This window comes from Oncorhynchus mykiss, chromosome 9 (assembly GCF_057628025.1).
Source record: "Oncorhynchus mykiss isolate SJ-2025 chromosome 9, ASM5762802v1, whole genome shotgun sequence".
NCBI lineage: Eukaryota > Metazoa > Chordata > Actinopteri > Salmoniformes > Salmonidae > Oncorhynchus > Oncorhynchus mykiss.
In genome coordinates this window covers 18,685,714-18,701,736 of record NC_143030.1, presented here as the reverse complement: position 1 = coordinate 18,701,736, position 16,023 = coordinate 18,685,714, and the positions used below count along the sequence as shown (strand labels likewise).

General features: G+C 38.7%; 1 protein-coding gene across 1 annotated transcript; it reads left to right on the top strand.

Annotated features, from left to right (window-relative positions):
• The first annotated feature begins 5,509 nt into the window (after nucleotides 1-5,509).
• On the top strand, nucleotides 5,510-13,820 carry LOC118966003 (uncharacterized). The gene is made up of 4 exons (XM_090183684.1): nucleotides 5,510-5,723; nucleotides 10,908-11,035; nucleotides 11,161-11,208; nucleotides 11,673-13,820. The coding sequence occupies exons 2-4, from the start codon at nucleotides 11,005-11,007 to the stop codon at nucleotides 12,986-12,988; spliced, it is 1,395 nt and encodes a 464-aa protein (XP_090039810.1). The 5' UTR covers nucleotides 5,510-5,723; nucleotides 10,908-11,004; the 3' UTR covers nucleotides 12,989-13,820.
• Nucleotides 13,821-16,023: the final 2,203 nt, after the last annotated feature.

Genomic DNA, 16,023 nt, shown 5'->3' with positions numbered 1-16,023 from the left:
ATACTCCAATATGTATAATCCAATACATCTATTTGTAAAACAATTATCTTATACTATATTAAGTAAAAAAGTAATTCATATGTACCCTAAGTGCAGGTTTATGATCAGAGTGAAAGCAAAGAAACTGTACAGACTTTAGCAACTGTTTCTGTGTTCAGGCAAACCACTAAATGCCACTTGAAGTCACTTGAGTACGTGGAATGGCAAAGAGAACTAGGGTAAAAATGTTTCATTGCATAAAGATTTTTCACATTTTAAAAATTACGAATTGTTTCTTTGGGAAGATATATAAAGTGGTCTGTGCATTTGAAAAAAAGAATAAACACACCAATTTCACGTTTGCATGTAGAATCACCACTGTACTGTGTCACAGGCCGGCTCATAGCCTGTGGCAAAAATGAGGGGACACGAACAACAGGTACAGGCCAATCAAAAAAGGTTCTTTATTGTAAACCAAAACGGTTAAATTTAAACAAAGAAAAAGGAATGAGGTGTGAAAGTATCATAATGTAGGGTAAAGTGCAGGAAGGAATGCATGAATCTGTGTGTGTGAATATGACTGAGTGAAAACTATGCAAATCTACAAAGGAACAAACAAAACAGGATCACACCTGGAGGAGCAGAGAGAGAGACGAGTGATTTGTGAAGCCATGTAAATACCCTGAGCCCAGGTGACTCCAATCACTAACGACCCTCCTCTGCCTGCAGGAGGAACCGCCCCTGCACTGCAGAGGAGGGGCCGTGACAACTGTTTTATATTTAGAACAAGCAGCACACAGCCAGCTCACGGGTCTATTGGTGCAATAAGCACAGGGAAAACAGAAGAAGCACAGATGCGACAAGGGAAAACAAATGATCTCACTGTGGATAACTAGCTAGCATAATGATGTCACGAGCTCGGGGGGGGGGGGGGGGGGGGTGAATTGGGCACAGAGAAATGTTTTTTTTTTTTGTCCAAACAGATTTGCAAGAAGGTTCTAGTGTATTCCCTCTGTCCTTCGACTGATGTTGAAAGTAGACAAAGATTTTTTTTAAATCTTTGAAATGGATGAAAATAGATTTTCCTAGTGTTTACTCTTTATATACATTTAACTCAATAGGTTAATTTTTAATGTACTGTAGATACTTTGAAAATGTTCCATGCAACATCTTCCAGAATTTAATCTCAAGGATATTTAAAACTTGTTGGGGCTAGGGGGCAGCATTTTCACTTTTGGATGAAAGGCGTGCCCAGAGTAAACTGCCTCCTACTCTTTCCCAGATGGGAATATATGCATATTATTATTACTGGTGGATAGAAAACACTCTGAAGTTTCTAAAACTGTTTGAATTATGTCTGAGTATAACATAACTCATATGGCAGACGACAACCTGAGAAGAAATCCAAACAGAAAGTGAGAACTTAATTTTGAAAACAGTGCCATTTGATGTCCATCTTAGATATGGATGAGCATGGACTTCCTAGGGCTTCCACAAGATGTCACCGTCTTTAGATTCAGTTTGTATGATTCTACTATAAAGGAGGGGCTCATAATAGATCTTTGAGTGGGTGGTCTGGCAGAAAGCCTCGGTCTCATTGAGCTCGGTCACAAGAGAGTGTTCTTTCGTTCCAATGCGTTTCTTCAGACAATGAAATTCTCCGGTTGGAACCTTATTGCTGGTTAATGCTCTCATCACCTCCTTTTCACAGACTGGATATGCCAAAACAATGTGGAATGTTGTCTCAGATCTTTGATGTGGGTTGAAGAATGAGGGCATAGTGAAGTGAAGATTTTCCTGGGATGAAACACAGCCAACACCTGCATGGAACACTGACAAGTTAAACATACTTTGTTTACATACTTCGGTACTAGTTGAGTTCAAACTCTCAACGATGGCAGAACCCTTGTTGGTGTTATACCTTTTTTAAAGGATCTGTAAAGAGCCATACTCATACGGTTCTAAATATAACCTTTATGGCACTATAAAGAACAATTAAAAAAGGTTCTATATAGCACTAAAGGGTTCTGCTATTGTTGCAAACCTTTTTGGTGCTATACAGATCCATTTTTTTAAGATTATTGACAGATCCTTTATGGAGGATTGTTCTACAAAACAATATACTTGAAGAACCACACAAGGTTAAAGAATGACTGATTTTGACAACAGTTATGACACATGGCTTTGTGCAATTTTAACAAGATGCCATTACTTGCCGAAGTCACATGCAAGATATGGCATAACACAACAGATTAGGTCAATTGGAATGAAACTCTTACTTCCGGGTTGCACAAAAAGAGCTGCCAGCAAACCACGCACCAAAATATTTGAATGAGTCGCCGCCCCTAGATTTTAATTATCACTAAAAGAGGAAATAAAGAACCTTTTTCTGAACTGCAAAGAATCTTTGAGGTACTGAAAGGTCATTATGGTTCCACATATAACCATATCCCTTACCAAAGAACCATTAAAGAACCCACTTTTTAAGTGTGCACAGAGAGGACTATTTAGCACTGTGTATATACAGTTGAAGTCGGAAGTTTACATACACCTTAGCCAACTACATTTAAACTCAGTTTTTCACAATTCCTGACATGCAATCCTAGTAGAAATTCCCTGTCTTAGGTCAGTTAGGATCACCACTTTATGTTAAGAATGTGAAATGTCAGAATAATTAGTAGAGAGATGTCAAGCCCTGACCTTAGTTATATATGTTTTCTGTATTATTTTGGTCAGGTCAGGGTGTGACGTGGGTGGGTGTGCGTGTTTTGTGTTGTCTAGGTTATTGTAGGTCTATGGTGGCCTGAATTGGTTCCCAATCAGAGGCAGCTGTTTATCATTGTCTCTGATTGGGGATCCTATTTAGGTTGCCATTTACCATTTAGGTTTTGTGGGTCATTGTCTGTGTAGTTGCCTGTGTTAGCACTCGGTTTATCATAGCGTCACGGTCGTTTTTGTTAGTTTGTTTATGTGTTCTTCAATAATTAAAAAATAATGTATTCCTATCACGCTGCACCTTGGTCTCCTCCTTACGACGAACGTGACAAGAGAATGATTTATTTCAGCTTTAATTTCTTTCATCACATTCCCAGTGGGTCAGAAGTTTACATACACTCAATTAGTATTTGGTAGCATTTCCTTTCAATTGTTTAACTTGGGTCAAACGTTTCAGGGAGCCTTCCACAAGCTTCCCACAATAAGTTGGGTGAATTCTGTCCCATTCCTCTTGACAGAGCTGGTGTAACTGAGTCAGGTTTGTAAGCCTCCTTGCTCGCACACACTTTTTCAGTTCTGCCCACAACTGTTCTATAAGATTGAGGTAGGGGCTTTGTGATGGCCACTCCAATACCTTGACTTTGTTGTCCTTAAGCCATTTTGCCACAACGTTGGAAGTATGCTTGGGGTCATTGTCCATTAGGAAGACCCATTTGTGACCAACCTTTAACTTCCTAACTGATGTCTTGAGATGTTGCTTCAATATATCCACATAATTTTCCTGCCTCATGATGCCATCTATTTTGTGAAGTGCACCTGTCCCTCCTGCAGCAAAGCACCCCGACAACATGATGCTGCCACCCCCGTGCTTCACGGTTGGGATGGTGTTCTTCAGCTTGCAAGCATCCCCCTTTTTCCTACAAACATAATTATGGTAATTATGGCCAAACAGTTGTCTTTTTGTTTCATCAGACCAGAGGACATTTCTCCAAAAAGTACGATCTTTGTCCCCATGTGCAGTTGCAAACCGTAGTCTGGCTTTTTATATGGCGGTTTTGGCGCAGTGGCTTCTTCCTTGCTGAGCGGCCTTTCAGGTTATGTCGATATAGGACTAATTTTACTGTGGATATAAATAATTCTGTACCCGTTTCATCCAGCATCTTCACAAGGTCCTTTGCTGTTGTTCTGGGATTAATTTGCACTTTTTGCACCAAAGTACGTTCATCTCTAGGAGACCGAACGTGTCTCCTTCCTGAGCGGTATGATGGCTGCGTGGTCCCATGGTGTTTATACTTATACTTACTATTATTTGTACAGATGAACGTGGTACCTTCAGGCATTTGGAAATTGCTCCCAAGGATGAACCAGACTTGTGGAGGTCTAAAATTGTTTTTCTGAGGTCTTTGCTGATTTCTGTTGACTTTCCCATGATGTCAAGGAAAGAGGCAGAGTTTGAAGGTAGGTCTTGAAATACTCCACAGGTACACCTCCAATTGACGCACATGACGTCAATTAGCCTATCAGAAGCTTCTAAAGCCATGACATCATTTTCTGGAATTTTCCAAGCAGTTTAAAGGCACAGTCAACTTAGTGTATGTAAACTTCTGACCCACTAGAATTGTGATACAGTGAAATTGTATTGTCTGTAAATTTTTTTGGGGAAAAATAACTTGTGTCATGAACAATGTAGATGTCCTAACCAACTTGCCAAAAAACTATAGTTTGTTTACAATACATTTTTGGAGTGGTTGAAAAACTAGTTATAATGACTCCAACCTAAGTGTATGTATCCAACCTAATTTTGTTTCTGTTGTCCTTTGACAGCTCTTTGGTCTTGGCCATTGTGGAGTTTGGAGTGTGACTGTTTGAGGTTGTGGACTGGTGTATTTTATACTGATAACAAGTTCAAACAGGTGCCATTAATACAGGTAACGAGTGGAGGACAGAGGAGCCTTTTAAAGAGGTCGGTCTTGTTTGTAGGTGACCAAATACTTATTTTTCACCATAATTTGCAAATAAATTCATAAAAAATCCTACAATGTGATTTCTGGATTTTTTTTCTCATTTTGTCTGTCATAGTTGAAGTGTACCTATGATGAAAATTACAGACCTCTCATCTTTTTAAGTGGGAGAACTTGCACAATTGGTGGCTGACTAAATACTTTTTTGCCCCACTGTATATACTTATTGTGGGAAGCTTGTTGAAGGATACACAAACCGTTTTTAACCAAGTTGAACAATTTAAAGGCAATGCTACAAAATACTAATTGAGTGTATGTAAACTGAAAGAAATAAAATCTGAAATAAATCACTAATATTTTTCTGATGTTTCACATTCTTAAAATAAATTGGTGATCCTAACTGAACTAAGACAGGGAATTGTTACTAGGATTAAACGTCAGGAATTGTGAAAAACTGAGTATAAATGCATATATAAGTGAGAGTTATAGGGATATATAGGGAGAGGGATATGTTGGTGTAGACCAAAGCGCAGTGTGGTACGTGTTCATGTTTTATTTGAACAGAAACACAAAAAAAAATAACAAAGAGCGTGAAACGAAAACGAAACAGTCCTTAAGGTTCAGCAACACAAAACAAAAAACAACTACCCACACCCATAGTGGGAAAACAGGCTGCCTAAGTATGGTTCTCAATCAGAGACAACGATAACCAGCTGCCTCTGATTGGGAACCATACCAGGCCTAAACATAGAAACACAACACCTAGACATACAACATAGAATACCCACCCACATCACACCCTGACCAAACGAAAAATAGAAACATACAAAGCAATCTACGTTCAGGGCGTGACAGTTGGCAGAAGCAGACAACACAATTTCAAACAGTTAAACCCTGCCCTTCCTTCCTCATAGCAGAACACCTTTAGACACAGCTGAACAGATTGTAGAGATGCATGTGGAATATCCGTCATAAAACATTGCTTTAAAAAACGTCATGAAGTTTTGAGTTAATGTTCTGTTATAGTAGAGAATACTTGTCTTCATGAGAAGATGGCTTCATTGTCTGGTGAGTGCCTGTTAATTGTGTTGAACAGATAATTAAATAGAACATATCTTATATGACATTATGGGGTGTTTTCCCAGACAGAGGGTGTTATTTTGTTGTTATATTGTCAACAAAGCGTCATGAGAGAATTATTATGCCAAGTTTTCAAACTACCGGTTGTTTGTTTGGGAAGATGTATAAAGATGTATAATGTGATCTGTGCATTTGAAAAACAGCATAAATACACCAATTTCCCTTTTGCATGTAGATTCACTACTGTATAGTTAGTTCTATTTTTAAAGGGATCCACTATGGCTCCAAGCCAAAGAACCATTATTTGGTACTATATACAGTCGAGCATTATTGTGTGTAAGAAGATGCAATGTGTGTGATCATTACAATGTAGAGGCAGCAGGAGGCTTAAAAGCGTTGTGCCAGTAACCGAAAGGTCGCTGGTTAGAATCCCCGAGCCGACTAGGTGAAAAACAGATTTTCTCTTGAGGAAGTAACTTAACACTTCTAGCTGCTGTAAGTCATTCTGTATAAGAGTGTCTGCTAAAATGTAAACAAAAACAAGTACATCTTTGTGTGTCGGCCCAGGTCACCGTCAAGCCCTGAGCAACACAGGAGACAGGCCAACAAGCAACGTTTTAGAGATTGGGGTTGTTTTTGTTAACTTTAGTAAATGGATCATGTACTGTAGCTTCACAAAATAGGCTATATTTTCGAACTATGCAACTTTAGTGTTGTTCAATATAATTGTTTTGTTTTCACTGTTATACTTGTAAAATAAGAATTGGGCACAGAGACATGTTTTTTTTTGTCCTACTAGATCAGCAAAGAAAGTTCTAGTGTATTCCCTCTATCCTTCGACTGATGGTGAATGTAGACAAAGATTTTTTTTAAAGTCTATGGATGAAAATAGATTTTCCTAGTGTTTACTCTTCATAAAAACATTTAACTCAATAGGTTAATAAATGTTTAATGTACTGTAGATATTTTGAAAATGTTCCATGCAACATCTTCCAGCATTTAATCTCAAGGGTATTTAATCTCAACAGCTATAAACTAAATTTTATCACACAACTCTAACCTTTCTGTTTGGTTTTATGGCTGTCATGTGAACACGGTCAGTGGTACTGTATGACAAGTCATGTAGTTACGGGTTTCTACAGAGAGAACAAGAGAGACAATAGCTGTGTTTCATTCCAGGAAGATATTCCCTCCCTTATGCTCTCATCACCTCCTCTTCACAGACTGGATATGCCAAAACAATGTGGCAGGTTGTCTCAGATCTGTGAAGTGGAGTGAAGAACGAGGGCATAGTGAAGTGAAGATTTTCCTGGGATGAAACACAGCCAACACCTGCATGGAACACTGACAAGCTAAACATACTTTGTTTACATACTTCAGTGCTAGTTGAGTTCAAACTCTAATGGAAAGGATGTATGATGTCTACGAGGACCATCCCAGAGGGAAATCTGAACAAAACTATATATGTAGAGAGAGAGAGAGAGAGAGAGATTTCATTTTGGAACATGCAGACACATTACATTTTCAAAAGCCATGCCAATCCTACCTCATAACAGGCAACCTTTAGACACAGCTGACCAGATTGTAGCTCACTGTGGAATATCCATCATAAAAATCTAATTCAGTTTTACGTTCACGTTCTGTCATTTGAGGAGAGGATACTGACTTCTAGACTATGGAGTCCTTGACTAGAGGAACCAGGTTTAGATGGTTATCACCTGAGTTTCTTTTTTTAGAAGTCTGGGATGGATGACAAATATTTAATTTTCAGAAAGCTGAAAAATAGGCTTTTTAGGTGAGCACTGATGCCGCCCTATGATGAGTAGTTCCCACTTTGTCAAAGGCAGGGACACTGTCAAGCCCTGACCTTAGTTATCTTTGTTTTCTTTATTATTTTGGTTAGGTCAGGGTGTGACGAGGGTGGTATGTGTGTTTTTGTCCTGTCTAGGGTTTTTTGTATTTCTATGGGGTTTTGTTATGTCTAGGTACATTTAGGTCTATGGTGAACTGAATTGGTTCCTAATCAGAGGCAGCTGTTTATCGTTGTCTCTGATTGGGGATCCTATTTAGGTTGCCATTTCTATGTTGGTTTTGTGGGTTATTGTCTCTGTCAGCACTTGTGTGTATAGCTTCACGTTCGTTTTGTTATTTTGTTTAGTGTTCGTCGTTTAAATAAAGAATAATATATTCATCTCATGCTGCTCCTTGGTCTCCTCGTTATGACCAATGTGACAGACACAAAATAATTATCTTGTCCATTCCCAGCGCCTCTCCAGGGTGCTGTTAGAGAGACACATCTCTGCAGCACTCCACCAACATAAATCATGTAGCAGATAGAGGACATGGTAGAAAGAGTGTGTGGCCTTCTGTAGCCTACAGGCTGGAGATAAAAATGTATGGCAATGTAATGAGACAAACGTTTTACATCATGCAGGTTTCTGATTAAATAGGCTAACCTAAATGGTGCCTAATCAAATAAAAAATGTGCTGACATGTTAACAAACAACATATCCTAAAAACAGGACAAAGTAAAATGGACAATATGGAATGGACAATCAGGCTACTCACAACTGCTGTGTAAGAGTTTCATCTCATGGGCTAAATTGTCATGATCAGTGGTTTCAAGTTGGTGTCTGTCAATTTTTTACGAGCTGATCATAGTGAAAAATAGAATACTTCTCCATTTCCCGCTGTGTAAACACATTGCAAATAGGCTCCTCCTGATAAAGTTAGGTAGCTGATATTTAGAGATTAAATAACCAAATTGATTAGTCACAGGAATCAGGACTAATAAAACCAACACAACAGCCTGTTTTACAAACGGTGGGCCTACAACATGGATGGGAATACATAAAGTTCCATTGCAGGTGGCATGGTAGGCTCCACCCCAGTAAGCACGCTGACGTCGGTCCGTTTTATTTGTGTCCAGACCGGACATATTTTTTGGGGGAGTTTTACAAATGGTAGGCCTACCACATACATGGGCATTCCTAAAATTACATTTCACTGTCTGGGGGCTGATTGGTGTCACACTAACACATCTAAAACCAATAATCAACTAATCATGATCTTCAGTTGAGAATGCAATCAGTTTAATCAGCTATGTTGATTAGGGATGGGGAAAAAGTGTGACACCACTCCGGCCCCCGAGGACTGTAGTTGCCCATCCTTGCTGTATACCTCTGTAATCACGGACCAACGCTGACGCCTTGTAGACGTCTTTTTTCTGCCCTGTCCGGACTTGTTATTTGGTGCAATCCCGACCAGCCTTGATTTACACATCCACGGATGTTGTTTTTTGATCCAGTTCAGACCAAATCTGAACCAATCATAGCATCTTTTCAACTTTCATTCAGAACCGAAAATAAACCTGATTTCAACATCCAGAGATTACATTCCTTCACCTTTCACTCTGAACCTAAATTGAACACCTTCAATATCTGGGAAAATACATATTATAGACGTATTTTCAACATCATTTTGATTGCTCTGACTTTTCTAGTAGGGGAGGCAATATTTGTGTCTGGTCATTCATTGTTTTACACAAACTCTTATCATAGTACAGGCAAGCCATGGATGACACACATGGCTGACCTTGCGACTATAATAAGATGGTTTAGTAAATTCTAGGGTTCCACATAAAACCATCACCCTTACCAAAGAAACATTGAACAACATTATTTTCAAAGTGTGTACAGGCAGAACAAGAAAGACAGCGGCCGTGTTCGAGAGGATCAAAACCGCAATGAATCAAATTTTGACTGACTACAAATAATAATGAGTCCTTTTTTTATGACGCAAGGAGATTTATAGATTTGGAAAGGGTTTTACATTAACCCAAATAGGTTTTACCTGGAACCAAAAGGGTTCTACCAGGAAAAGGGTTCTTCAAAGGCTTCTCCTTTGGGAACAGCTGAAAACACTTTTAGGTTCTAGATAGCACCTTTTCTTTAAAACAGTGTACTGCTACGACTACAGTTACCAAAAATAATAATAATAATAATGGGATTTATATAGTGCTTTTCAAGGACCCAAAGTCGCTTCACATTAGTTTTAAAGAAACGCAAGAAACCAAAAATCTAAACAAAAACCGTGCCCAAATAAACAGAAGAAAAACAGAAAGTGTGAGTGTATGAGTGAGTGTGTGGATATTAGACGGGTGGGTTATGGGTAGGCCATGGTGAAGAGATGGGTCTTGAGGTGCGACTAAAATAGAGTGATCAAGGGAGTTTCAGAGTCTGGGTGCAACCCTGGAGAAGGCCCTGTACAGCCCTTAGCCGTGGTATATTGGCCATATACCACAACCCTCGGGCCTTATTTCTTAAGTATATTCTATACACACATCTGACTGCATTTCAGCTAATTCTACATATCAAATAAAGGGCTGAAATAATAGTGTGTGTACTCTCTGTAGAATTGGGTGTGTAATCTCTATAGATTTGAATAGACTGTTGTCTTGAGTAGAATGAACCCCATTTATATTGTGACACAATGGACAGATCATTTTGTGTAGTTCAATATAAACGGTCTACATGCAGTACATTTGACATTTTGGCAATCTTATCCAGAGCGATTCACAGAAGCAATTATAGTTAAGTGCATTGCTCAAGGGCACATCAGCAGATTGGTTCGAATCCCCAAGACCACTAGGTGAACAGCAACATTTAATAGCCCGTTGCTCTTAACGGCTAGGCTACCTGCCGCCCCGTTCAAATCATGTGTTTGCTATGTATTTTCTAAAGTTGATTATTATACTGTCATTATAATTAGTTTAATAAGTAGTAGTAGTAGTATTATTATAAACATTTTATTACTATTGTTACCATCTTAAAAAATATCTAGTAGTCATTACTCTTGATGCTGTTAACAAATTATTTTACCATTTACATTACAGAGAGTTTATTTCAAATGGAAATCGCTGAGGTCACAGCCTTATTCTTTCTTGTTCTTACTGTCCTGACACTAATTCAGTCCAATTCGTGCACTGATAACAACCTATTCTATTATTGAAAATAAAGATTAAATATTAAACTGCAACAAGTGCCAGATTGGCGGTTTCCAAACAACACAGGTTCTGTAGCCCTTGTGAAGCACTGGGGAGAAATATGTAAAAGTTGACATTTTCTTTACATTTAGTTTATGACTAACTCCCAATGTGTCCTCTCTCCATAGTTTGACATAAAGATCCCGGTTGCCATTGTCAACTGTAGTTGCAGTGTTTCCTGTGGATCCAGTGGATTTTAAACAAAACTCTTACATAACATGCAGTATGGGAGCCAAACACAGTAAAACATGTACAGGTACGTCTCAGACAGAACTAGATTTCTATCATTATTTGCAGCCATCAATCAAAACTTTTAATCAAAATAATTGTTGAATTCATATGAAATAATAAATAACCATGCATCTCTGTGTCCTCTCCCAGACACAGATGAGGATCCATTAATTACAAATGAAGTGTTAGATGAAGAGGGTATGTTACTCCTTTAAGAAAGGATCATGCCTGTGGCCCCAATTCACTCAATTACAGACAAATAATAACATACTGTGTATTCACTTAGAATATTAATATTGTATTTTAGAGACAGGTGTGTTGTTGAGTCAATAGCCAATGTATCCGACATTTGCAGAGTGTGTCGATTTTGACACAAATACTATTTTGATTGAACCTGCAGTGTGCTTTGTCTTTATCTGATTGAATTGGGGCCTAAACCATGCATACTTTCTACTATGTCTAAATCAGCAGATGTTAAATCGTTTCATTATAATGTAGGAATAAACAAATCCTGTGCATGTACTGCATATACTGTTTGCTGTTTGCAGATTTGGAGGAAAAAATAATGCCATTAGTTATCATACTGTCTGTTATCATATAACTTCACAAAATAAAACCTCACTGTTTTTCTGTTTGTCTTTTCTCTACTAAACCACCACCAGAGGTCCTGTTTAATCGTTTGGATTTTGTGCTTATTGGAGGTAAGGGTGCTGGAAAGAGTACCGTAGGAAACATAATCCTTGACAAGAAGTCCTCTTTCTGGATATTCAGTAATAAACAACGTGTGAAGAAAATAAATCAGAAAATAACTGTGATCCGCACTCCAGGCTGGAGTAAGTCTGGACTCTATAGCAGTCAAAAGAAGATAAAGCGGCAGATCCAAGACTCTGTTAAGTCATTTAAAGACGGACCTAATGCTGTCCTCTTGGTCATTGAATCCACCTCTAAAAAGTCTAGTTTTAATATGGGTGAGCAGAATATACTGGAAGATCTGCTTACCAAGGAAGTATGGGATTATACTGTGGTGTTGTTCACAAAAGGGGAAAAACTGGCTGAATTTGACCTCAGTGAGCAGAAAATCAAAGATACATTTGAGCATTTGATAAGAAAATGTGGAAACCGGTGTCATGTTCTCTATGACAACAAGCCACGCAAGCAACAAAACAGGGAGGTGATCAAGACATTGGAGGACATGTCTCTTAAAAACAAATATGAGAATTTCTACGTGGAGCAAGATGACACCGATTCTTTAACGATATCCAAGAGGTTGATGAAGAAGATCGCTCTGAAAGGAAACATTTTGAACAAAATTACAAAACTTTATTCACGTCTATCAACTGAAAATGGCAGATCCAACGAGTCCCTTCAGAATGAAATCAAAAAACTGAAAGAGATCCTTAAACAGAAGAATGCGGATATAACAAGACTACAGTCTTGTCTTAATCAGCATTCAGGGACAGACTCTCTCAGTCTGTCAAATATAGACAGACAGACACAGACAGACTGTCCAGGACTCCCCGAAGAAAACCAACAGAAACATCCCTTGATGGGAGAAGATAGCAATGAGGACACAAAAGTGGAGAGAAAATACTGGATGAATGAGGTGAAGGAGAGGGATATAGAGATAGAACAGTTAAAGACTAAGTTGGGAAAGCAAGCCAGCTATGGTACCATTGCAAAACCAGTGAACATGAATGGGAGACAGGACACAAATGGTAAATTCTTCAAGAAACACAAGTTGGCGTTGGAGGACCGTCTGGGACTGTTGCGGCCCATACTTCGGCTTCTCCAGGAGCGAGGGGTTCTGAATGACGAGGAGAGGCAGGAGGTGGACAACAAAACAAACAAGACACTGAAGAACCAGGCCCTGCTGGAAATGGTTTTGTTGAAGGGAGCTTGTGCCCATGAGCAGTTCTACCAGGTACTGAGAGAAGTAGACCCTTTCCTAGTAAAGGACCTGGAAGAGAAGACAAGTTGACAAGAGCAGGTTGGTGTGTAGTTAAGGATTCCGACCCCAACCAGAATAGGAGACCACTCTCCAGTTATGTTTGACATTATCTGTGCTGCCTACCAGATTAGGAACCTGTCGATTTCTAATCACTGGGATTTACTGGGATTTACATGCATTCATTTTACTGGGAATTACATGCATTCAGAGGGGTAAAGCGTTTTTCAAAATATACTGTTCAGAAAGGACAATATTCTTCACATTACATCACAAGTTAAATGATGTCTTAGCCTACTCCATGTAAAATGTATCTTTTAAGTGTCTTGAATAGGCCCCCAGGTCTCAGGAAAGGTGATGTGACCATGTAAGGCTAACATTTAACAGCCTCTACTACACAGGTGTACTAACTGCACACAACAAGCTCAGGTAAAAGTAAATACGCTGATCAGGAAAGTCTGTGGTTGAAGCTTGACACCCCCTGGTGTCATAGTGGAGGATGGAAATTGTTGGGCTTTGAAAATGATACTTTACACTGTATCATCTTGTGAGCCTCAATCCAAATCACTGCATGTTATAGTTCTGTCACTTCATTTTGTATTTTGTTTTATCATGTATTTTCCTACCATAGCCTATTCTGCTGTGTGAAACACAATTATTTCTCAGTGTTCAATATATCATTATACAGTATATATTGAACCGTTTAGGTATGCCATTTAAAAAAAAAAAACAATTACAGTAAATGTTGGTCAGTTTTGTCACTTTTATATTTTGTTGTATTATGTATTTCCTTCCATAGCCTATTCTGCTGTTTGACACTGAATTACTTTTTTTGTGATTAATAAAGCATTATATATTTACTTAATTAACCATTCAGGTATGCAAAAATTATTTTAAATAATTTTGGACTGAACATTTTGGTCAGGGATTATGGGTCATGAACCCATTTTGAATACATGGGTTGGGGTCATTCTGAATTGAAGCAGAGAGGAAGAAGAGAAGCGAGAGGCTCCCCTCCCATCAAAATCTATTCACGCAAGAATACAGCAATAAGTAGACCAAGTAGGGATTTTTTGAATATAGGTCTATGAGAGTGTCGGATTTGGTCAGCAGAAAATGGGATTGCTAATTTGCTAAGGGAGTCTTATTTGATATAATTTAAGTTTCATAATGGTTAGGTTTTTAGAATGTATTGATATAAGTGAACGTACGTGGCATCTGGGTAACTTTAAGAAAACCGGCTTTATATCAGAGTTGAGTCTGTTGTTCACACGCATATCTGCCCTATCATTGGCTATAATGTTTCCACCTGATCGCTCTTCCTCCTGCCTGCCTTTCCACTGTTGCGACAACAAATCCCATTAAGACCATCTCGTCATTAGAGTATGATGGCAGTCAATTCAGGATCTGATTTGAATTTCAAATAAAATGGAACAACTTTTGAAATAAATAACCTCTACTTTTCAGTTTCTTGAGAAGTCATTAAAAATAGATACCCTTTTTTTCAATATTGAATTGGATTTTCAGTTTACTTCCTGAATTGACTGCCTTCAATTCAAATCGACCCCAACCCAGCTGAATTCAGCCTTCGTCTGTCTCTTTGTGTTTGTCAAAGTGTTCCTTCTGTCTGATTACCCTCCTTGGCTCCCTAAGCAGTAGTAAGTTCAGTATGCATGTAAGTTCAATACCTAAACAGGCCACTAGATATCAGAAAATTGGAATGAGGATCAGATTTCACCAGGACCATCTAAGAGGAAAAAGTGTGTTTCCCTGCACACAGACACACGTGGTGTGTTCCAGTCTGATCACGGCAGGCTCGTCCCTGATGTGGATGGAGCATTTCAATCTCGTAGGGTGGGGGCCCTCTCTGATTCAGCAGGGTTGGGTTAAATGCTTTCCCCACACTTTTTCCCCATTCTGATTGTGTCCATTTTTATACAGGTGTAGAAGATTAAATTACCCATTGTGATCACATCTTTCTGTAATCTGGAACGCATTGTGTCTGGATATCTCTCAAGTGTAGACCGATTTGGACAGTGAAACCATTTAAATCATAATTACCAGCCTTCTAAAAATCATTGACAGGTGGCCCCACTGACTTATGGCATCAATATGTCTTAACGAGACACTGGTTTTGAAGTTTGCAGCCGGGGCTACCTCATCACGTGACCATTAGCGCCAGGTATAAACGAGGCTTCAGACAGGTGTATGGACAGGCCCAGCTCACTGTCAAGCCTTGAGCAACACAGGAGACAGAACATCTACAGCCCAATTAAAACCAAGCTGGCAACAGTTTAGAGATCGGGCTTGTTTTGTTGTTTTTGTTATTATACATGGATCATGTAGCTTCACAAAAGAGTCAACATTTTCTAAATAGGAGTGTAGTTCAATGTAACCAACAGTTTATAGAATGGGCTTGAACATTAATGCATGGTTCAATATATAATCATGTTGCATTACAATATATTTCAATTTTTAACCACAATATGCAACTTTATCGATGTTGATGAAAGGTTAAATGTCCTTTCTCTTTTGACTTCTATGCAAGAAAAATACTTAAATAACCCAAATTAAAAAGATTAAAGTTAACAAAACCAACATATACAGTATATACTTTTTTATAAATGTCTTGTGAAATCAAATAATTTCTTATTGCTTTATCTTGTATGCCTACTTTGATTTCTGTTCATTAAAATGGATTGATGCATGCTGTCAAAATGATAATTCTCTGACCATACAGTTCTTAGTTGTGCAGCTCTGTGCTAGTTTCCTATCTGCCCGCTTACACGCCTTGTGGTGAGAGAGTCTCCCTAAAAGTAGTCTGGCTGATACCAAACTCAAAGTCCTCCAGACTCTCTCCTCTCTCTGTGTCATGTGGTCTGCGTGTCAGCCAGGCTAACAGTATTCTCTTTTCCCCTCAAAGTGCCCATCAAAGGCCCTAAACCTAACCCTTATTCTAAACCTAACCCTCATTCTAAACCTAACCCTCATTCTAAACCTAATCCTCATTCTAAACCTAACCCTCATTCTAAACCTAACCCTCATTCTAAACCTAACCCTCATTCTAA

Coding starts and splice junctions, on each gene's coding strand:
- LOC118966003 (XM_090183684.1), top strand. CDS start 11,005: ATGGGAGCCAAACACAGTAAAACATGTACAG. Junction 11,036..11,160: donor ACACAGTAAAACATGTACAG/GTACGTCTCAGA, acceptor GTCCTCTCCCAG/ACACAGATGAGGATCCATTA. Junction 11,209..11,672: donor TGAAGTGTTAGATGAAGAGG/GTATGTTACTCC, acceptor AACCACCACCAG/AGGTCCTGTTTAATCGTTTG.